Source organism: Oreochromis aureus, linkage group 20 (genome assembly GCF_013358895.1).
Source record: "Oreochromis aureus strain Israel breed Guangdong linkage group 20, ZZ_aureus, whole genome shotgun sequence".
Lineage (NCBI taxonomy): Eukaryota > Metazoa > Chordata > Actinopteri > Cichliformes > Cichlidae > Oreochromis > Oreochromis aureus.
In genome coordinates, this window is record NC_052961.1 from 26798653 (window position 1) to 26822573 (window position 23921).

A 23921-nucleotide genomic window follows, 5' to 3' on the forward strand; every position below is an offset into this window, starting at 1 on the left:
TGTAAGAAGAAATAATTCAATACAGCAATTTTATGGGGTTAAACATCTTGCTCAAGGACACATTGGCATGTGGACTGAAGGAGCTGATAGAACTTTTGATTAGTGGACAGCTGGCTCGAAATTCTGAGCTGCAGCTGCACAACTGACCAACTGACTCACTCGCTGATTGTCGCTCTTTCCTGTCAGGCGCTTTGGTCGGAATCAATTTCTATGAAAGCTGGAATTTTCAGACTGTCTTTTTCAGCTCATCAATCTTGACAGCTGTAATTCTCAGCTGACATCAGGAGACACTGAACCTTCCAAATGTTATGAAATTCTTTCTCCTTGATGGCTGTAAGGTAGCTTACGTGATGCGTCAGAAACTACTGCAAATTAAACTGGACTACAAAGACACTTAGCACATATAGGCCCATATTTCTATCTGTAGTTTGTAGTTTACTTGGTTCTGTTATGGGACCTTCTTCAGTTTCCACATGCACACATGGGAGCCTAAAGGTGGGGATAACACATCTCTCTGGCTGTTCATGTGCATACATTGAAAGCCAGAGGCAGTAAGACGGCAGGCACAGAACAGAGAATGTATCAGGAACAACAGATGTGGATTAGGTGCAATAAAGCATGAATACAGAAGCTAGGGTGGAGGTGGATCGCAAAGCAGCTTGCAGATGGGCTGATTTGGATTTTAGAAAGGTATCAGCAGAGTCATCAGCTGATGCGGCACTGAGATTGGCTGATCTGCCAGGATTGCAGATAATGTTTTGTCCTTAATTTATGTGAAGAGAATTTTCATAAATCTTTCACAAAACTGAAAAAATCCAGAATAAGCTTGTTGCACATATCATTCACTTTTATATATTAAACACAGAGTATACACACAGTGATTCTGCTTTTTTAAGCTGTGTATTTTCATTTGAAATCAGTCTTTCATGTTTCTCAAACTTCTACGATGCCATTTTCTGGGGATGATGGAAAATTAATTTTACAAATGGGTCATGAACAAACTGTAGTGAAATGTATTTCAGAACTTGTAGCTTGCATGTATTACACAAGATGGTGTTTTCTCCTCCACAGTAGTCCAAATGGAACAGACATTTTCTGAGCAGAAAACACATTTAACAGAGCAGGGAAGAAATCAATTTAGGCTAGGAAAGCACTCTAAATATGACTGAGGAAAATCGTGTAAATATTGAGGCGTGTGTGTCAGTTGATGTTATGTTCACGCTGTCATCAGGAGATGCTCTGCTGAAGCCTCAGACGCTCAAAACGCTGCCCTTCACCCTGAACAGACTTACCATCTCCCTTCAGCCGTCCCTGGAGAAGTTCGAGAGCCAGCTGCTGCAGCTGATCAATGCTGACTGCCAGAACACAGTAAGGCCAAGCTTTCATAACACACACACAGTCTTGATAGTTTATGCAGATGACACATCAGGGATGGTTACATGACTGTTTTTCATAAAATACACAGATCCGTGTCTCATCTTCTTTAAAGTCCATATTCTCATGCGGAGCTCTGCAGTTGGAAGCATTTAAATTGCTACTGCAGCCAAAAACGATATTCCATTGATGAAAACTCACTTCCAGATATACTGGCGAAGTGTCATTTTGAACTATATACACTCATAAAGCATATGTCTTTTCCTCATCTTACATCCTATTTCCCTCAAATGCACAGTATATGTGGTGCTTACTTGGGAAAAGCAAATCGCCTTACGGTTCCCTTTTATGAAGCTACATGTACGATGCATACGTACAGTCCTGATATCATTCTTGTGAGGTGACCGTTCACCAATCTCCTCAAATTAAAGATGACCAGGATGGCCTTGACATACCTCTGCCAAGATTATTTTCTCCAGCCTACTTTCCTTTATCTCACTTTCCGTTTCTTTAGTGTGCGAGCCAGAGCCCTTTTACAGCTGCCACTGCAATTTAAGCCACATCACCTCCCAAACTAAATGGAGCTTATCTATCCTCTTCCCTTTTTTTCTTGTCTGTGGAAACCCAGATGGTTAACCGTATTTGACAGGTGCAGCTTTGGACTAGCAATTATATGTACAATGGCTTCGCACAGGCCCTATCTGTTCACTTCAGCCTAAGTGAGATGTGTCTCCAGTAAGGATGGGAATTGATATGACAACACTGTCACTCCATATCTCTCTCCGCCTGCTCTTTGATACTGCTGGGCTTAATCCCCAAACTCAAACACAGGGGACTAAAGGAGTGTAGATTTGATTAAGTAGAGCAAATAGTAGGAGCTGTTGTAAGTGTGTCTGTGATGGAATAACCAAAATTCTTCAAGAAGGCAGATCTTGTCAATCGTAGCCATCTTGAAAACACTAGGGGTGTTTATCTAGGGAGTTATTTTCTACCTTTTTAAAGAATTCAGTCGTGTGTAAAACTGCATGTATAGAACAAGGTTAGGGTCGTCAACAGAACTGAAAAACTCAGTGTTGGTAAAATCTATGGACACAAACAAGACAAGTGTTTGGTCTATTGTATTCTTGTACTGTTATCGACTTTCTGAATATTTAAAGCTGAAAAATGCCATTAATAGCCAAAATTAAAACTAAAATCAAAATAAGATCAATCTGAAAACTAACAGAAACTAAACTGAATTTTAAATCAAAATAAAAAACAAATGAAAATAACAATACTTACCAATCAAATCTGATTAGAAATGGCCTAAAACATTTGCTGACTTTTTCCAGTGCAGCGAAGTTGTACTCTTAATCCAGAGTTGCATTATAATGTTAATGTTAAATAATCAGTATCTTATTCATTCCATGTAATAGCCTAACTAAGATGAAAAAAATCTCTTTTTATAAGTTACCTGGCCAAGAGGACAGCAGATTATTAGCAAAAGAAATCACACAAATGCAACTCTCACACAGCACAAACAAATAAACACAACATCCACATCATATGCAGTAATATGTCATAAAAAAGTAAAAATTCAAGAGCAAGCTCACTGAAAAATGGAACAATATAAACTTTTTGTAAATCCTCCCACAGTAATGTGTTACGACAAGTTCAGGTCCCTGTGTAGATTACTCCAGAAACAATGGGACAGCATAATTCAAAAGACGTTTTGCACAATTTCTGTTCTGACACTGGGGACCAACATCTGTATAACAGCGTGAAAACAAAGGTCCAAACTCATTATGGTTTTTACACATGCGTGTACTGTGACAAGGACGAGCCAACACAAGCAAAATCTTTTTATAAACAACCGGTGGAAAAAGGTTCAGACATACACACATGGCCACTTAACAGCAGCATATGAAGAACAGTGAAGTATATAAATTTCACAACACGTTCTCATCCCATCGTGTAAAATACCGACGATTGTGACAAATCGTTGCTATGTTACGCCTTGAGAATGATAATGCTCCTTTAGGTGCTGGTCAGGTGCATTCATAGCAGGACACTGTAATTCAGTAAAGACAAAAAATATGGCAGAAATCAAGTGTTTTTCTCACTTTGAGTGAGAACTAGATGCTTGTTTTTTTATACCATAAAAAGGTGGTTTATAGTTGTTATATACCAGCACAGAGTTGACAGCAAGTATAAATATCGGTCTCATTTTTTTACGCAGAAGTTTTAAAACTATCTAGAATCTCGATAATAAAAAAGTAAACCTGATGTGAGCATGCAAAAGATCCACAAAGGAATAAATATTTTATTTATTCATTTATTTTTTGGACTGCCTTATAGTTTGATGGTGGTTCTTATCCTCAGTAGTCTTGTTGTAAACTTGACCAAAGGTATCAAGGTACAAAACCTACTGCCAGCACAACAGTCAGCCTGTGATGATGGAAGATTGAAGAGAATGCTAGTGGAGCTAAGGACCTGTAATTTCACAAGGTTTTACATACACTTGTATATGCAGGTCATGCAGCCCTAAACCTCCCCTTAGAAAATTATTGATGGATCTGTGAAATCAAACAGTCAGTTAGGATTTTGTCTCCACTACTTTTGCATTAATGAAACACATTTCAGTAAAAACTGAAAAAAAGACTAACCCAGTTTTTTTTTTTTTCCAAATAGGCCTATTCCCTTTGGCACTTTGATCATTAAGCATTTACAGGCAGCTCTGTCCTTTTTATGTTTTGTCCCCTTTCTCATTTCCAAGGATATTTCTTGTGTTTCAATCCAGTTTTTGTTGCGTGCATACAGTTTGAAATTATTTCTGTATATTTTATTTCTGTACCTAAGTGTAAATACGGGAAAGTAGACTACAACTTTTACTCTGTGAGCGAAGTGTCATGCTAGCATGAATAATTTTCTCATATTGGCGTTCACACTTTTTTTCCCTCCTTGGTGAGATGTTCTTTGCAGGTCCTCATAACCAGCCTATGTTGCGTAGATGAGTTAAATGTTCCAGACTTTTATAACTTCAGCGATATGACGACATTCTCACGTCTGCGAGAGGTGTTAATACATGCAGAAGTCAGCTTGATTGCAGCTTTTAATTAAAGCGTGTGTGCGTGTGTGTGTGTGTGTGTGTGTGTGTGTGTGTGTGACAGAGAGAGAGAGTGAGAAAGACAGACAGACAAAGAGAAAGGGTGTGTGTGTGATCTGTGTGTGACCTTTAAAGTGTGACTCCAGCTGGATTGTCATCAAGCTGTCTCTGAAGTGATGCTGACACCTCACACGCCAACTCAGTTTTACCGTTGTGTCTGTGTGTGTGTGTTTGTGAGAGTGAATGTGTGTGACTCCATGCTAGCGTGCTTAAATGATACTGAGGCAGGAATGGAATGGCAAAAATGAAGAGGAATGGGGAAGCAGATGAATGTACAGTAGAGCATGAGACAAAATCCTTACACTGGCTGCTCGTCTAACATATCGTCTTCACTTAATCTCCCCATAAGTATTGCTATTTTTAGCTCAATAAACTATCCCAGTGTTGCTTCTTTCTACAGTCCACTTTCCCATATATTATACAGCCTGTGCCCTAGTTGATGTGCTTTTTCATGTGGACTAGTGTAGCTACTTTACTTTTATATAACAGTTTAATGAGCACAAGATTAATTTAAATTGCAGTCTTGGACCTCTTCAAACACACTCTGACCCCCTGTTTAAAAAGAAAGAGAGAAAAAAAATTAACACTACTCTTCAGAGATGCTTGAATTTGTCTACATTCCCCAAAGCCAAAGCCAAAGGCCTACACCTCCAGTGACCTGAAGCACCCGCTCACCTATATCTTCAATAAAACCTATTGCGCTTGATGAAAGGGCCTGAGATCTTGTCAGAATGTATGTAACATTTTAGCTTGTGATCAAAAGAGCAGAGAGAACAGAAGATGATGAAGAGGAGGAGAAGAGCAGGGGAGGACCAATGCCGCGCCGCAAGCAGAACAAAACGCCTTAGGCTGATTTAATGAACGGAGAAAGACTGTGGCAACAAAGCTCGGGGAAGTTTTCATTTGTCCTAAAAGAAGGAAATTCACTCAAAGTAGGACTGCCCCTGTGGACGCGGTAGTATTAAAAAAAAAAGAAAGTATTTTTTGTTTGAACGTTTCTGAACAAGAGCAGCGTCTTGCACATTGTTCTCCAAGGAAACCCAGTTTGACTGCAGGCCACTTACCCATGTAACTGATGCAGTGCAAAAGAACAGGATTTAATGTAGTTGGCGAGCATTAAATATTCATGGGATCCAGGTCTTCGTAGTGATTGACGATCCAATCATTAGAGGAGATAGACTGCGACTGATTATAGACACTGTAAGTCAGACAAGACAAGAAATGCACAGCTGTTGAATCAGGAAAGAGATAAACTTTAAACATCATCAAGACACTATTATTTAATTGATTTTCAACTAATTTTTTCTCTCTCTCATGGATTATTTTAAAACCCCTTTTGAGTGTCTTTGAACACTGTTTCAGACAACATGCAATACCATACAATACAATCAAGCGCTCCTCAAAAACAAAAATTCTGCAAAAAGATATCACTCTTTCACCTGCATTTCACCTGTAAACATGCACGGAAAGTCATTATAAATATATACATATATATATATATATTTTACAAAAAAATGTATTGCATTTTCATTTTTAAGTGTTAGTTTTATAGAATTTGAATAGCCAGTATGGAAATGTAAAATAAACTGAGTCCAGATAGAGAAATTAAAGTGTTACATTCTGTGGTCATTTATTGATTACATGCTGCCAAGCCTCCAGTAAAGACTGTAAATGGGACTATGTAAATTCCAGAAAATCCATTTTAGTGAGCACAGATGTCACTTAAAGATAGTTGACCAGTGTGAGTCAGATATGTGTCAAAACTGCTGACTGTGACACTGTAAGATAAACTATTCAGAAATCGGAATACGAGAATCAAATGTCATTTATCGATGATATGCCACTAAGCCTGGTTTATGCGCTGTCACTGCAGAGCTGTTGTTGCAGGAAGAGTTGCTACTGCTGATAATCAATAGGGATTATCATTTCACTCACCTCATGCTGGCTGTTTCATGACTGTAATGCTGAAGAAACATTTTTTATTTTCATTAAAATGGCAATTATGTGAAATTAAGTTTTTTTGTTTTGTTTTGTTTTTTAGCAACCTTATAATTTTTAAATTCTAGAAATCACCTTAAATTTTAGGAAGTACAGAAGTAACCTGATGGTTCAGATCCATTTTGATACAGCTGTCTAAATATTATTTAGCCCTTGTGTCTCATTATTGCTCATCACCTTAGGCCTCAGTTACACAGGCCTACAGACTGGCTGGTGACCCCCTGGTGGCTAGGCAAACATTTATATTCTCTGACTGGCTGGTGAGTGGTTGCTGGATGTGACTGGTAGCAAAGAGGACAAACACATCCTCACTACAGATATGGTTGTCTATATTGTGTATAGAAGATGCCAACTTGTCTGCAAATGCTCTCCTGAGCTGTAGTGAAACCAGAAAAAGTGCAACACAAACCAGGAATGTATATATATGTATGTATAAATGTCAAAGTGCAACTTGTCTTACCCATTAAAGCAACATTTTCCAAAAGGCACAACTTTTACTTTAACCTCCTAAGACCTGCCGTCCACATATGGGGACATCACATTTTGGGCTGTCTAGACCACAATACTAAGTTTTGCTCTTTCAAATGAGCCATATTGCTCAAAGGAGCACAATTGTTGTTTCTCATTTTGTTTTTGTACTCAGGAAAAATGCTGCTGTGTTCAGACACCAAATAAAGAGTTTTGCACATCATTACTCAATTGTGACTTTATAGTGTTCTATCGAACACTATTAAAGGTAAATGGTCTCTCTAGTTGGTCTTTCCAGTTTGTGTACCATGTTTTAGAGTTTCACAACCGCTTACTGAGTAGTTGACAAATGTTTGCAGACAAGTCTGCATCTTCCATGCAAGCTACCGGCGATCGCAGCAATCTGGTAGTGACCTAAGCAATCACATGAGGGTTATCGTTGCAGCACCACATACCTCTACCTGTGTTTTTTTTATCTAGCAAGAGCCAGCAACCGTCTGCAACAACTCGCAACCTGATTGCGGAATGCACATTTTTCCCTAGTGATGGATGGTTACCATGGAGTCACTGACTGGTCTGTAAGGCTGTGTGACTGGGGCTTAGCAGCCTCAGCAATTACTCAGATGTTTAGGGAATATTCGTTTTTACCGAGCAGTTGCCATGTGACCCACCAGTCTTTTTAGGCCTGTGTGACTGGGATCTAAGTGGTGTTAAAAGGGTCCCCATAATCTTCTGACAACTAGGGCCTTATATGAGCTGTAAATCATAGACAAATAACACACAGACATTTCATAACCAAAACAAATGTCTTTTTTGTGTCTGTCACCAAATCAACTAAAAATGCCAAAACTCACAATGTATTAATTCTTCTGTGTTGCATGAGCAGCCAAATCCTCGTTTTTAATTTTGTAAAATGAAGCTCTATGGTGCGAACACTACTTAAGCACATATACTGAACACACAGTTACACAGATGTTCCTTTGGTACTCTTAATACTGAGGTTAAAATTGTCCTTAACAAATTTCAAAGAAAATTCAGAATTGTGACTCATTTAAAAAAAAAAAAAAGACAGTTGTCTGCAATATAAATAATTAGGCTTGGGTCTGAGTACTACAGATAGATTAGGGTTAAAAAATAACATTAAATGTACTTTTTCTTAGTGGCGTGTGTTGTCAGTGAGAAACAGCCTTATCCTTTAAAGTTATGATATGATATCACATATTTGTGTGCTGTTGGTGCTCATAGTTGGACCCAGCATTAAGGGGTTCGTTCCAAGTGGGACCAACTGTGCTACAACATAATGTGATCATGATGGTGTAGAACTGCATGTGCTGTGGTTGAAAGTGTTACGCTACGCTTAGGGACAAATGGAATGAAATGGGGAGGGGAACGGAAAGGGAGCAGTATGAGTGTGTGTTTGACTCAATATTTTTGGTTGGTGAATTATGGAAGTGTTTCAGCGGTCGGGCAACAGTGATTTATCGGTGGAAGCTCTGTGCCAGTTAAAATTTGTTAAGGAGTAGGGGAGTGGGAGGATGAGAGCAGCATGCTAATGATGCTGCTACTGTTTCTTGCCACGAATGACTCACCCTCAATATGGGGGAGCTAACATCCACTGCGTGGGTAGCAGCACATACTCATTCGCTCACTCACTCACTTGCTCACTCACTCACTCACTCACTCAGTGTCTTGATATGGGTGAAAATGAACACAGGTCATGAATGCATTTGACTTAGAGGTGTGTGAAGCTTGATCTGCCTATATTACATGACTCTTTCAAAAAACAAAACAAAGGTTTCTATTGTAGGTGTGTGCCCTGATTGCACAGATCAAACAGGTTAAAACATGAAAAAAAAGATAAATTACCAGCTCGCATCTTCTCCCTGGCTATGTGAGAAGTGTATGATCATAAAAGCTCAGAAGTGTTTCCCTTTGTTTGCCGGTTTTCAAAGGTAAGAGAAATATGCTGGAGTTGTATAACTGACTTGGTAATTGGCTTATACAAAACTCTTGTGGGACATAATTTCAACTGCTTTTTTTCTCTCACACTCTCTTGCCATTTCTCTTTCACACACTCACACACGCCCCTTGAGATGACAGTTGCCATCTGTAGAGTTATTATTACCTGTTACAACAGCCTACACATTGATTTCACAAAGTACTGACATGAAAACTTACTGATTAATAGCTGACAGCTTTTAATGGTGCCTTGCAGAAAAAAAAAAAACTCAGAAACATCAGGAAAAGAAAATCTGCAAAAGCTATAAAGGTGGTTTTGCTTTTAATTATTTTGTCCTGAAACCATTAAAGAACCATTTTCCTGTTATTTTTCTGTATTCATGAGGAATATATACATAGATGGAGGAAAATATCAAATAACAAACAATTGCAGTATTCTTGGCCAATCTGAAACCTGCTAATTACAGTATTTGTCACATAATATATTTTTCTTAAAGTTTTCTTTAATGGAAATTTAAAGTTGTAGTAATAATGAAACATAGACCATTAATTACTTTTTATATTTTATCTAAATTGGTACAAGGTTACATTTCAATGAACAGTGCTCCTAGTTTCTGGACAGAGCTGTTTTATACAAATGAAAATCACTTAATTACATTATACTCTACTTGATTGAAAATATTCTCAGTCTCCTTTTTGTCAAAACCCAACAAGCATTTCTTACATTTGTGGTCGTCTGTCCTCAGCTGAAAAACAAAACAGCACATATCTTTTCTGAAGCATGTAATCGGAGAGTAACCATTACAGAAACATTAACGCCTACAGTTAATAAGTTTTGTTCTTTTGTTGTGTTTTATTTAGTTAAGGTTTGTTCTGTTTTGCTGTTTTTGCTACCTTAAGGCACTATAACCCCACACAGTTTTTAATGTTTCTTCATTTTCTGTGTTAAGCTGATTGAGTTTCGTGTAATGAAATCTGCTATATAAATAAAATTGTCATTGTCATAAAACTATAAAAAAAATTGTAGTACTATAGTTTGAAAGGCAAATGATGGTCGTTCCTGCGCTTTTGACAGGTTTTTAAATTCTCCCATTTTATCAAAGTTCTGGGAGGTATCCTTTTGTACAGGCATGATGCAAGAGTTTCATTGCAGTACTGAGATGGGTCAAGTATGAATGCGTTAGGAGTTAGATGTAAAGTATAATTTTTCAATGTGCAGAGTACATTTTTTGTAAAGCTATTTGTTAACAAATATTACAGTGTAGTTTGACAACAATATTGTCAAACTACAATATTGTCCCTTAACGTAACCAAGTAGATTTTAGTGCCTAAACCTTAAAAACAAGATAAAGTGACTAAAACAAAGCCCTAAATGGAATAAGAAACAAACTGGCTTCTGGCAAACATAAGGGGTGTTCACACAGGAAGTGAGTACGCATGCAACAATTGCTGATGGCTGGCTGATAGTGGACCTTCCAGGCTCCAGTTACCTATACAGCCCTCTAATGTGTTTACCATCCTGTCATGTCAATGAATGGTATCCTTCGGTCACAGTGGTAGTCACTTTGATTGGTCTCAACATTTTGAAAAGTTTAATTTCGCATCGCCGCTGTTACTTCACTTGTAGTTCTCTGAAGTCACCAAATGTTATTGACTTTCTTAACGCCACAGATTTGAGTGGCTTCTTGTATGCATGCACCTCTATTCCACCAGAAATCATTCCAACACCCAAATAATTTCTCTGAATTTGTTGTGCGAAGCGGATTAGTTTGCCGCCCCCCAACAGTAACCTTCTGCATACCATTGTGATGCTGATAGCATCTGAGCTAAAAGTCAGTATTTCACATTTTGGGATGAGAATGCGTTGGCTGGTCCACCCAAATAATCATTCAGTTTCGGTTTTGCCTATTTGCTACACTTTCAGTTGAGGAAACTGAGTAATTAAACCTCCCCATACTTTAAGTTCCCATTTGTGTTTTTTTCACTACCACACAAACAAGCAGCTGCATTTCCTTCAGATAGTCAGTGTAAGATAAAGTGGATGATTGGGAATGAGGAGGACTATTATTAATTGTATTGTCAAGATAAGTAAGAAAAGATGTAATTAGTGTTTGAGTCATAGAGTCATTAAAAATATTTTCCCAGTTATATATTTCAGCTGGCCTCTGCTTTGGCACCTCAGTCACATGAAAATGAAGGCATTTGCCTCTAAGTGAGACGATGATTATATTTAATGGCTTTATTATTAAAGTTCAGCCCAGGAAAGTGCCAAGAAAAAGACTTTCTGAAACCATATTCTTGTTCACTCATTACTAGTTGCACAATTAACATTAACTTTATATTAGTAGAAAATAGAGGTGCTGGAGACATTGATTTTGGGAATGATGATGATGATAACAAGCTGAGTGAATGGTGTTGTGGCATTATTTTTTAAAAAGCTAAAAGTACACTGCACACTGCTCATCTGTACTGTTGTTTGGATTTTTGAGCATTTGCATAAATATCAATGTATGAGTGAGAAACTTGATCAAAATATGTAAATACGGCATAGAAGAAGTGACTGTCAGCTGCACTCTTATTCACAAGAGGTCACTACAGCAGGTAGCTCCAATAGGGAATGTTATTGCCCCCAGCCTTAAAGTGTTAGTAAACTATACCAGAGTTGCTTGTCAAATGGATGAACAGTGTCTGAAACTTCCTCCACTCATTACTGGCATCATAATTTGTGTAACTTTCTACACTGAACATTCACACCCACATCCTACAGTTAGTGGCCAGGTGTGTGGAGCTGAGAAAGTGCCATCTGCTTCTCTCCAGGTTTCATTTTCACTCTTTACATAGCTCTTTCTGACACTTTCACTGTCATAACTAATGATGGCTTCCAAAGACTGTCACAAAATGTGTGCTGTTAGCTTCAAATGATTATCACTGTGCACCTCTGTAATGACAGCAGGTTTTGAGTGATATAACACGGTTGGATAATAAGTAATGTGAACTTGAATACCTTTACCTTTAGGTTTGTTTGGTGGTAGATTTTCAGATTCATGCCAGGAATATCTATTAGGCTTCATCTTAATATAGTTTGCATAACTGACTTGTATTGATGTGGTTTTCAGTCAGCTTAAGGTTTAATGCGCTATGTTGCTGAAAGTAATCACTTTGCTTTGCTATATGCTTTCACACGCATACGAACTTGAGTGACATCCCATTGTTAATCCATGGAGTTTGACATGATGTTGGGCTATGATGGCTTCAGTTATTCTAGGAAGGCTTTCCACAAGATTAAGGGTGGTTTATGGGATTTTTTTGACCATTCTTTCAGAAGCACATTTGTGAGGTCACACACTGATGTTGGACAAGAAAGTCGCAGTCTCTGCGCTAATTCATCATAAAGGTGTTACGTCGGGTTGAGGTCAGGACTCTGCAGGCCAGTCAGCTTCTTCCACACCACACTCGCTCACTGTCTTTATGGACCTTGCTTTCTGCACTTTTGTACAGTCATGTTATAACAGGAAGGGCCCATCCCCCAACTGTTACCACAAAGTCGGAAGGATAAAATTATCCATTATGTCTTGGTATGCTGAAGCATTCAGCATTCCTTTCACTGGAACGTAAGGGCCGAGCCCGACTTTTGAAAAACAACCCCACGTCATAATCCCCACTCCACCAAACTTTACAATTGGCACAATACATTCAGACAAGTACCCTTCCCCTGGAAACTGCCAAACCCAGACTCATCCATCAGATTGCAAGATGGAGAAGCGTGACTCGTCACTCCAGAGAGCACTTCTCAACTACTCTAGAATCCAGTGACGACGTGCTTTACACTACTGGTGGCACAAAAGGCTTGGATGCAGCTTGGATTGCACTTACATGCAGCTGCTTGGCCACAAAACCCGTTCCACGAAACTTTCTGTGCGCTGTTCTTCAGCTAATCTGGAGGCCGCATGAAATTTGGTGTCTGTAGTGACTGACTGCAGAAAATTGGCAACATCTGCGCACTATGCACCTCAGCATTCAGTGACTCAGTTTTGTGATTTTACATAGCCATTTTGTGGCTGAGTTGCTGTTATTCCCAATCACTTCCACTTTGTTGTAACACCACTAACAGTTGACTGTTGACCGGACTTCATGCACACGTGGCATCCTATTGCGGTACCACCCTGGAATTCACTGAGCACTTGAAAGCAACTCATTTTTTCCACAAATGTTTTTGGAAGCAATCTGCATGCCTAGGTGCTTGATTTGATACACCTGTGACTGTGGAAGTGAGTGGAACACCTGAATTCAGTGATTTAGATGGGTGAGTGATAACTTTTAAACCATAAAAGTTATCACAAGCTTGTGTTTTTTATAGAAGCCATTGAAATAGATGCTATGCAGGACCGTAGCCCTCAAATACTATAACCTCTGTCTTTGTTCAAAGGTGTTTTTTTTGTCTTTTGACTTGGATGTTACCCAGTATTGCTATACTGGTTCAGTCAAGAGGGTTCAGAACAACTATCACGACCTTTAACAAAGTTCCTATCCCATTATTACTGGGTCAGACCCATTTTCTATATTGGGTTTCATGTGTCTTAGTGTTAGCCACCGAGGAGAGCTTGCTCCTACCTTTTAAGCACAAAGAAATAACCTTCAGAAACTAATTTAGGCTTCTCTGAAAATCTATACTCATTTCCCTTAAAATCGAACAATAAGGCAGCTGCTTCCTGCTTTCCATTTCTTTTTGACTGCTATTATTTCTAAATTTGTTCTAAATGACTTTCTTTTTCAGCAGCTCCATTTTATTCAAATTACAATGTCCCCAACTAAATCAGTTTTGCTTACTAATATTTCATCCTCACCCCTGTGTCTCCTCTGCCTCACCCTGGAGTCGGGCCGTTAAATTAAATCTAAGAAAATCTTTGTTGTTAATATGTGACAATGGTAATGCTGTTTCCAGGTGTTAATACTCAAAATCTTCCACTTCTTCACTTCAGAGGCTTTTTTGCCATTTTATTTTGGATTCAGATACAGATGAGGGAGGGAAATGATGATAAAAAAAACCACTCTGGAAAATAAGAAAGGCAAAAATGTGTCAAGTACACACTCATGTGGACTACAAACCCTTGTCAGCCATCATTGTTCACTACAGTGCATAGAAATATATTGCCTTTGTTTTCTGACTTGGTTTTCTTTCCAAGATAAGATGTGTTTTCCACCAGAGTTATCTTTGACTTTCTGCTAAGCGCTTTATCCCCAACCCAGATTTCAAGGCAATATGATCATTTGTCCTCAAGACTGCAGACACATTAGAAATGCGAGTTTTGCAGTTTAAAAAAATATTTCTGTTGAGCCCTAAAGGCTTTATTGGTATGAAGTCACTTTTGGCTTACTCTTGATGCACTTCTGACTAACAGCCATGAGACTAACCATCGCAGATAATAGTGGTGCACTGGCACCAGTGCATTTTCAACCCTTTGAATTTTTCCAATGCAAAATGGATGGATAAGCAGAATGCTTAGTTTCCCTTTTACAACTCCCACATTAGGGCAACTCGTCTAATTAGAAGACAACAAAAATACAACCACAACCATTCCCTTACAACACACTGCTTTTGTTTGTGCTGTTAACAAAGCTCTAAAACAAACTGCATCCAAAAGCATGCAAATTAGTCTTGTTCTGCCTCCCCCCTTTCTCTTTATGCAACAAACAGAAAACAGCATTTAGGCACGTTATCAGAAATGAATTCCGCATTTTTTTAAACACAGATGCCCAGTGTACATTATGACAGCTGAAGGGACCGTCCTGATTGGTTACAGTGCACCTGTCTGGTTCAGCAAATCTAAAATCAAGCTCTGGGGAGGGGGAATATCAAATATGACACTAAAGTAGGAGACAACAAGCTTATATATGTGTGTGAAAAAGAGAAAGAAACACCCACATAGCACCGGTGTGCTCATCACTCAGAAAAGTCCCTCTTCTGTGACTCTGGAAATGGAGTATAATTTAACTTGGGGGCCATTTCATTGTTCCCTTTAAGCTTCTTAGCTTTAAAATATTCATATTTCAGACGAGGGAGGAAGAAATCTGTGACGGCAGCAGACAGAGGCAAGAGGGAGAAGAAAGAGGATAGCGAGCAAGATAGGTAGAGAGAGAGAGAGAGAGAAACTGATGGTGTGAGGAAAAAGAACAATGAAATGAAAGAGAAACTTGGAGGAGGGGTGTGAGGAGATGGATAGGGAGAACAGAAAGCAGCACTTTAACTGATGTTCTCTTATAAACAACTTTCTCTCTGTCTTTCTTTTATTTTCTCTCTGAAACACTTCATGGTAGACCTGTCCAACAAAAGACAAAGCCATTTCGCTGTCATCTTCCCCGCCACTGGCTTCCGTGAAGAAAAGAGGCAAGAGCAGACAGACTGTGTAGGAAAAGACAATCATAATTATAATCTGGATGTCACAGAAAGCAATTATTTACAGATATCCTGTCACACTTGTGCTGATAACTGCCAGGAAAGCCAAATGCGTGATTTTGTTAGGTAGGGTAATGTAAAGACAATTCGTTGTTTATAGTAGAAAATTGTAATGGTAAGCTGTACTGAGACAGAAGGATACTTCTGTTCCCAAAATGATATGACCACACAGTAACTTGTGAATGGGTGAAGTTTTGACTATGACTGTGCAGTTTACCCATATGGGAGAAAGACCCTTGCGGAATACCAAGTGGCTGGTGGATTTTGGACTGACTACAACAAAGCTTCTCGTCCCAGATCCGTAGATGCAAGAGTCTACCATAGATAGGATCCAAGTTTCAGGTTGTCAAGAGATGTCGGAGCCGTTCACCTAATATCAGGGTTTAGGATGCGCATGCATGTGGCTGAAATACCATACAGGAATATATGTGCCAAAAATGGCTTAAAAGTCCCCCAGACTCAAAAGTGGTTGAAAATGGCTGAGCTAACATCTTGTGGGACTTCAGGTTCTAAAGTAATAAGCAGGTGCAGTGCTGGCTTAGCAACCATACACAGCTTGACAATAAGAATAAGAGAGAAATTATGATAGATGTAGCAGTTCCAGGTGACAGCAACATAAGAGTAAGACCAGGCAATACTAGGAGGTGAAGGATGAACTGGAAAAGATGTGAATGGTGAATTCTAAACCAGCACGTTTGAACCCAGAGCTCTCTTGTCGTGAGGTGATAGTTCTAGCCATTGCTGCACTGTGCTTTCCAAAAAACCCCAAAGAGAAACTCTTTAGGACAAGGTAATTAGTGTTTATTTAATCGGGACTTCTTTGTTAGAATTGAGGCAAATGTAGTTTACTGTGTTTTTTTTCTTTCACTTGCACCACTGTATACAGGAATTTAGTCTTCCATAATTTTGTTTGGTAATTATTAATTGTTTTGCTTGTCACTGTGCATGCATGGTGCACGAGGTTGACTTCCATGTGATGTTGACTCGTCTGTGTGAGTACATCTTAGTCTTGGCACTCAAAAACAGCAAACAGTAACTGATTAGAGCCTTAGCCTATGTGATCCAGCTGGAGGACAGTTATGCAACACTCCTAAAGCCAAATAAGAGCTGAGTTGGTTGAAAACAGACTATACATGCAGTGTTGCCTTAGTGAGCCACCAAATCTTAAAATAATACTAAAGGAAATCGTATTAAAACGTGTAGATGATAGGTCCACAAGCTGATTATTCATCATGAAAACTCAGCACGTTAATTCATTTTTACCTGCATCTTATGTACCTTTTAGTTGCCTGTATAGCTGTAACAGCAAGGCTTTCTCTCACAAAATAGAGCACTTGAGATGAGCGGATAGTTTTTTGTTTGTTTCTTTTGTTAGAGGAAAGTGAGAAATAAAGGAGTCACTTGAGGTTATGAAAAGAGCTTTAATCTTCCATCCCCATCACCAAAAGAAAAATATGGTATAGAGCTGTGCACATATTGGATGTTCGCTTGTAAGTGAGCGAATGAGCAACGATAACAAGAGGAGTGTAGATAGTAAACACGAAGACAGAGACAGAGATGGAGTCAGCAGGCGCAGAGATGTAACACGAGGAGAAGAACAGCAGCGAGCGGTGATGTATGTGGGCCGTACAGTTATCCAAGCGGGCTGGGCTGTTACTCCTGCTCCTGTTTCTGCTGTTGCTGTTTTAAAAGAAAAAAAACCCAAAGCTGAATTGATATGCTAATTTGATTGAGAAGGTGTGGGTGGATATGGAGAAGGCTTTAAGCAGCGAGGGGGACAGAAAGAGAAAATGACAACGAAAAGAGAAGGGAAAAAAAGAGAGAGTGGGAGTAGCAGATGTGATGGAGAGAGAGAGAAAAGATTGAACTGGAAAGAAAAAATGGGAAGGAGTGGGAGGAGAGGCAGGTTCAGCGTCGCGTTGCACTTTGGGGTTACAGAGTTTACAGTCAGTCACTGAACAGCTGTCAGTCAGCTGCATTAACTGCAGCTGATACAGGGTGGCAAAGCCATTTCTGCCAGCACTTGTCCACTTATTTGTTAAACAAAAAGAAACTACATAATTGAAAAAAGAAGAATAGTATATACGATTATTTGAACGATGTCTTTCACATATTTTTGTTAATGATAAAATACTTAATTAAAATACTAATAGAGCTAGCAAATTATTGGTTAATAGGATAAGTAAACAAGACTGCTGCTGATGAAAACTTTCATGTTATAAATCATTTTCAACTAAGAAACAAAGTCCCTAACAGGGTTACATAAGCATAAAATATAATGTAAAAAATAAAATAGTAATATTTATTGATTATAAGTGTAATATATGTTTACTTTTTTTTCTTCACCGATTCTCAGATACAACCAGGATCAGATGGTGCAATAAGGACAGTTGTCATTCAGGAAAGGAGGCTTCATGTTGGAGTCCACAATGGCTGGTGCTTCCTTGAGAAGCCACAAGTGGTAGTACTGGAGGCCTTTCCCTCAGGAGTCAGAGGACGAGCAGGCAGCCCTTCCAAACAGAGCACTCTGATTAAGGACAGGTGAGCAGGGGGAACTCTTTATGTCTACAGTAAAGCTTTAATTCTACACCATAAAAGAGCAGAGATGAGCAAAAACCTTTCCAGGAGTGATAATGTTTATGGTATTTCCTCAGCCTCTCCAGATGCCATTCCTTTTGCTGATGGGCAAGTGATTCAAAGTTTATCTTCCCATGTCAGCACAAGCTGTATTTTTGAAAAAGCTTGGCTGGTATGAATATTATTTGTCTGTATTACTGGTTCAGAGATCCCTGAAAAAGTTCAACATGCAGACTTTCTTCCTTCCCCGGTGTTTCATAAGATATGCAGTATATATAATGTATTTGGTGTATGGTAATGTTGTTATACACTGTGCCCTATTTTCAGTGGCTCAAGTGTAATTTTGAGCTGTTCTATGGACAGAGGTAGCCTGTGTCTTCATTATTTCTTCATCAGCTAAGCAACCAAAAAAGGTCATCCATAGCCTTCAAAAGTAAACAAATCCAGATAGTGGAAAATTTAGAGATGGCTAAGTTAATGCATGCATTATATAAATAAAATTTATTTAATGAATTGAATTGAATGCACTGATAAGCACGGCAACATCACAAGGCCTCGATGCCCAATGGAAGATGACAGTGGTGGCTGATTGCAGGATCTTCTGTAGCAAAGAAAGAACCCTTCAGAACAGTCAGCCAAGAGAAGAATCAACACACATTAGGAGTAGGTGTACAAATGAGGACAGATTTATTAGCCCCTCTATTAAAATTTCATTTTTTCAAAAGTATTTCCAAAGTGCTGTTAAACAGAGCAAGGAATTTTTAACCCAGCCTCTCTAAACAACCTTTTTAGAATTTGGATGCTTAGATTATTTTACTTTGCACACAGAAATAAAATAGATGGTCTTCCAGATCTTTGTCTTAAGATAATCCCACAGATTTTCTGTGGTATTCAAGTCAGGCCTTGTGCAGGCCAGTTAGTAACATTCACTTTGATTTTCTGGAGGTAGTTCTTCACCAGGAGCAACGCATGTTTAGAGTTGTGCAGGAAGAAAAAGTGACAGACCAAACCCAGTTTTGCTGCTGACTGCATGAGGTATCTTCCACCTTGATGAGATCCGCAGTTCTAAACAGACTGAAGCATCCCCACAGCATAATACCCCCACCACTGTGTTTCAATGTGGGGGTGGCGTTCTTTGGGTTGTACGCCTCTCACGCCTTTCTTGAAATATCCTGCACCTCTGTGGCCGAAGTGCTCTAGTTTAGTCTCATCTCACCAAAGGGTGTACCTCCAGTATACATAATCGTTCTGAGGTTGTCTTTAGCGTGGTAAAGTCTGGCTTGAAGGTGTCTCTTCTGCAAAAGTTTTTCTTGGTTTACAACCTCACAGTCCATTCCTGTGCAGGGTTCTAGTGATCGTCTTCTTTGAGAATACAATCCCGACTTGACAAAGTCATTCACACGTGTCTCTGCAGTAGTTCTGGGGTCTGTAGAAACATCTCTCACTAGTTTTCTTTCCAGAGTCTTTGAAATCTTTCCCTTTCCATATCTGCCAGACTTGTTCTGTGCTGTGTGGCTCTCTTTGAATTTCTTGATGATAGTTCTCACTCCAGTTCTTGACACTTTGTGAACATCAACAATTCTTTTTCTTAAGTCTAAAGTGATTTCTTTAGTTTTTGAAATGATGCTTGTGACAGCTCAAACCCTCACTGAAGTTTTTATACTGTGTCTAAATTGGAATATAAACCTCAGTTTTAACTTGATTTTGGTGGTATGACTCAATAAAAAAGGTCACTTTTTCAGGGAGCTAAGAATATTTACCCTGGTAGTTTTTGTTTTTTCTGTAGTGAAAATCCCTAGCTCTGTTAAAAAGCATTTGAGAGGTTTTTGACAAAAACTTGATCCTCATCTGTATATAATCCAAGAGTTAAATACAGTAAACAGAAGAAAAGAAGAGAAAATAAAGACTGTCCTATCTAGAGCTGTATTTTCTTCTAAGATTCACTCAAATGCATCAGTGTTCACCGCAAGACACTTAATTTTACAGATGGACAGCTCAAAACATACTCGAATGGCTGTAATTCTGCAGTTGTTAATCCATTACTTTGTGAAATCTTTGCTGAAAGTCAGCACTTCAGTTGCATTTTGATCTTGTTTTTCCAAATGTATTGCAGTGCCAAACTGAGCCAAAAATGATGAAAATTATATCCTTTCCAAAAATATCTGTACCTAACTGTAATGTCACACTCCTGCTTGCCTGCTTGCTGGATAAACCTGAACTTTTAACACTGTGTAAAAAAGAAGTGCACATTAAATTAACACAATAGTCATAATGTGGAATGGTCATGTCTCGCTTACATTATGTTTCATCAGCTTTGTAAAATATTTGCTGACCTTGCCCATAACAAATGCTCTTTTTCATAAGGGCTCCCATTTGCTAACCCAAGCTTAGACCCATAATTTACACACCGTACCAAAGCATACAAGATTCATTCCTCATAAAACAGTCATGAAGTACATTCGAATGTACTACATAACCAATCACAGAGAGCTGTTTTTGCCCTTGAGTTTTATTAAGACACCATGAGATTCAGTGTTAAAGCGTTTAAGCCAGTGTAAGGTCACGAGCACCTGGCTTAAATCATGAAAATAAAACAGGAGAGAGAGAGAACTCCCAAGTGATGATCGGTGTCAGAATTTCACCACTACAATACAGAAAAATTGAAATCAAAATCATATTACGCAGACAGATGGATTTATTTATGTATCTACAATAGGAGTGTCAAACATAATGCCCAGAGACAAGAACTGGCCTGGTAAAGAATCCAATTCAGCTCACTGAACAATTCTGTAGATTTCTGTAAATTAAAAAAACTTTATACGATGTAAAAGGAGTTTGACATCCCTGATCTACAATGTCCAGTCCTTAGAACTGCTATTCATAATTGGTGTGTGATGACTGAAATTGAATAAAAACAAAAAAATAAGTTAATAATAAAGATATTTTGTGTTTTTTTAACTAATGAATGTCATTAATTACTTAATTTAAAAATATGAATAATTTTTGAGTTAGTTTACAATAGGTACACAAACTGTAACAAGACCCCACAGCAACTTGTTAGCTAAGTACTATAATTTCATCTGAGTGTAACAAAGATATTTTCTCTGGAGTGAGGAACAGTTTGAGATTTGACTGTTCTGGCAGCTTTGACAAAAATACTAACAACTGAATGTCAGTCATACAACAAAATAAAAATAATGAAAGTGAGTCTGGTGACGTATTATTATTTTGATATTGTAAAGTTTATGTCATATGTGGAGTTTTATTTTTATGCTCTAGCTTTGTCCCTTCTGTGAAGGGAGTGAAGAAATACGTTTGTGGTAACAATACTTTCTGCAAATAACACATTCTGTCGGTGGACAGTGATGGCAGAAGCTACTGCTTACACTTTCACGACGGTTTTCCACACCTCTCTGTCAGCGTGTGCACTTTCATTGAAGCTGAGCTTGTCGGGATGATTAGGAGAAATATTTTTCCACCGTTTCATGAAATAATGATAAACAGGACTTTTGAGCTAAGGATCAAATAAGTCTGTCAAATGTGAGAAGGAAATTAAAGCAAATATGCCAAAATATGCTGTAAAGCTCAACTGATAACACGCATACACACACACATAAAAGAAGTGAAAGATGTTCCCCTTCTCACTGGGCATTTCAATAAAAAATGTGTTTGCTACTTAACATTCAAGAGTAGCTGATGTGATGATGATGTGGATGATTATATGAGTGGGTTATTAGTATGAAAAGTAATAACATACTAACCAGCGATCTGTCCTTATGGTTTAACTGTGAATAACAATAATCAGTATCCAAAAATTAAAATCTTTTGCACTTTCCTGAATAAAGTTGTTGTAAATGCAGTGATTTAAGACTACAGCACCAATGTAGGGAATAATTACTTTGTTTGAATTGTTTTGGTGCTGCCAGGAAAAGCTGGCAGTCTGTCTTGGTTATGTTATGCCTGATAGTTTCAGACAGCAGAGAGAGAGGGAAAAAAAGGACTCTAGAGAGTCCATGAAGCGAAAAAGGAAAAGGCTCTCGGCCCCACCTCGTGACACGCTAGCGCTCCACAGTATGCTCCCGCCTATGGTGTATGCAAACTGTGAATGACGAATACCAAGAGTGCTGTTCCATTTCTCACACAAGAGGCCGGTGCTTGCCAAGGAACATTTAGCAAACGAGTGTAAATCCTCACAGACATTGATTTTGAATCATTTTAATAGAAAATGCAGCTTTATTAACAGAAATAATGGGACCTGTGCATTTCAGTGACATTTAGTCACTGCTTTGCTAACAGCTTTGCATCATTTGCACTTTACTGCATGTGTGTGTCTCTTTGTTTCTTCTTCAGCTCAACATCTTCCCTGCCTCAGATCCTGAGCCTTCGCAGCAGCCTAGAGCTTAGACTGACCAATCATCAGGCTCTGGCAATCATCTTTCAGCTAGAGTATGTCTTCTCTACTCCAATAGGCCGAGAGACTATGGTAAGAGAAATGCAAAAGCACATGGATTTTGTTAATCAGCATTCTAGCCTAAAATTAACTCAGGACCAATCAGAAACACTCAAACAAGTCCTCACAACGTCGTCTCAGCTCCACTCTCTCTTTGTTGTTTCACCATCGCTTTTGTGTTCTTCGAGTGTCACACCTTTTCCCCATCGTCTCCCAGAGGAAATCACTGAAAGCAATGTGGCCTGTGTGAAAGAAGTATGGATGGTCAGGTTATAGTGTGAGCTGATGTAAGTTTCCAAAGACATGCAGGCTTGTAGGCTGTATCATAATGATTTGACCAGATCCAACTATACATAAAATTTTGGTGTTTCATTAGAACAACCTCCCATCTCTTTTCAAATTTTACTACAGCTTCTCTTTAAGTTTGATAAAACAATTTAATGGAAAAGATAACAACATGCTGAACATGTTTCTTTAAACATGCATTAATGTGTAGTTTTCTGTTTTATTTTTCAGCTTAGCACTCCTTTCCTGCTAAAATGCACACAAAGCCGAGGTTGAAATGTAGAGCTGTCAGATCCTGAAATAAATCCCATTGCTCTTGGCTGGTTTGGTGGTATAAGTCATTTTATTATTAACTAAAACAAGTTATCAATTGCATCACTGAAATTCAGTCCACCTAAGGAAATTTTTGGGGGGGTTGTTCAAAGGCTCCTTGAGAAATCCAGCAAGTTCCAGATTATTGTATTTTTTACCATTACAGTGTGGTGTACTTTTTATTAGGATTCTGTACTTTTATAAATACTTTCTTTTCATTAAGTAAGTCAATTAATGTCTCAAAAAATCTCAACTCCTCACACCCGTAGTAGCCCAAAATATCCAGCAGCATAAATACCTCATCAGAGGTGTGCCTGGATGTTTTTCCTTCCAGTTGATTCTCCAAAATAATGATACTGTGCAGACCATAAAAACAGAATTCAAGGATTTGCAAATATAAGTTTAGTGTATCATTCCTCAATGCAAAACTGTTAAACAGAAAACTGTAGTTAAAAATGGGAATTTCATTGTCTTATTGTTTTATGTTTTGCTTTAAACTTATCTGCTTTTTCAACTTTGAAAAAAAATAATAATAATAAAAAAAAATTATTATGTTTTCTTTGATATAATCATGTCAATCAAAGGTTTTTGAAGGGGCTCATTGATTGTCGTTGCCTAAAATGATGTAACATTAGCAAAGCAAAGTCTTGACTAGTGTTGTAGCTACATTTTAGGTAGTTCTACAAAAAATGAAGTTCAAAATGCAGGTCTGCTTAGAGAATTCCTTTTAATTCTCTCTGTTTCAAATATATTATCTTAGATATTACTTATCACAACTAGAGCCTGGCCAATTAATTATCAACCAATTAACTATCTGCCTGACATTTTACCAGATGATCAAAGTTAGTTAGTAAAAGTTATATGCTTTAGGAAGTCCAATCCAAATATACATTGACACA

At 38.4% G+C, this 23921-nt stretch overlaps 1 protein-coding gene across 2 annotated transcripts in view; it reads left to right on the forward strand.

The window, feature by feature from the left end:
• The window catches only part of nphp4 (nephronophthisis 4), a 163234-nt gene that overhangs the window by 40078 nt on the left and 99235 nt on the right, over positions 1 to 23921 (forward strand). For both annotated transcript variants that reach the window (XM_039604039.1, XM_031755240.2), the window contains 3 exons: positions 1232 to 1368; positions 17755 to 17939; positions 22326 to 22458. In XM_039604039.1, coding sequence (XP_039459973.1) covers positions 1232 to 1368; positions 17755 to 17939; positions 22326 to 22458 — 455 coding nt within the window. The remainder of the gene's footprint in view (positions 1 to 1231; positions 1369 to 17754; positions 17940 to 22325; positions 22459 to 23921) is intronic.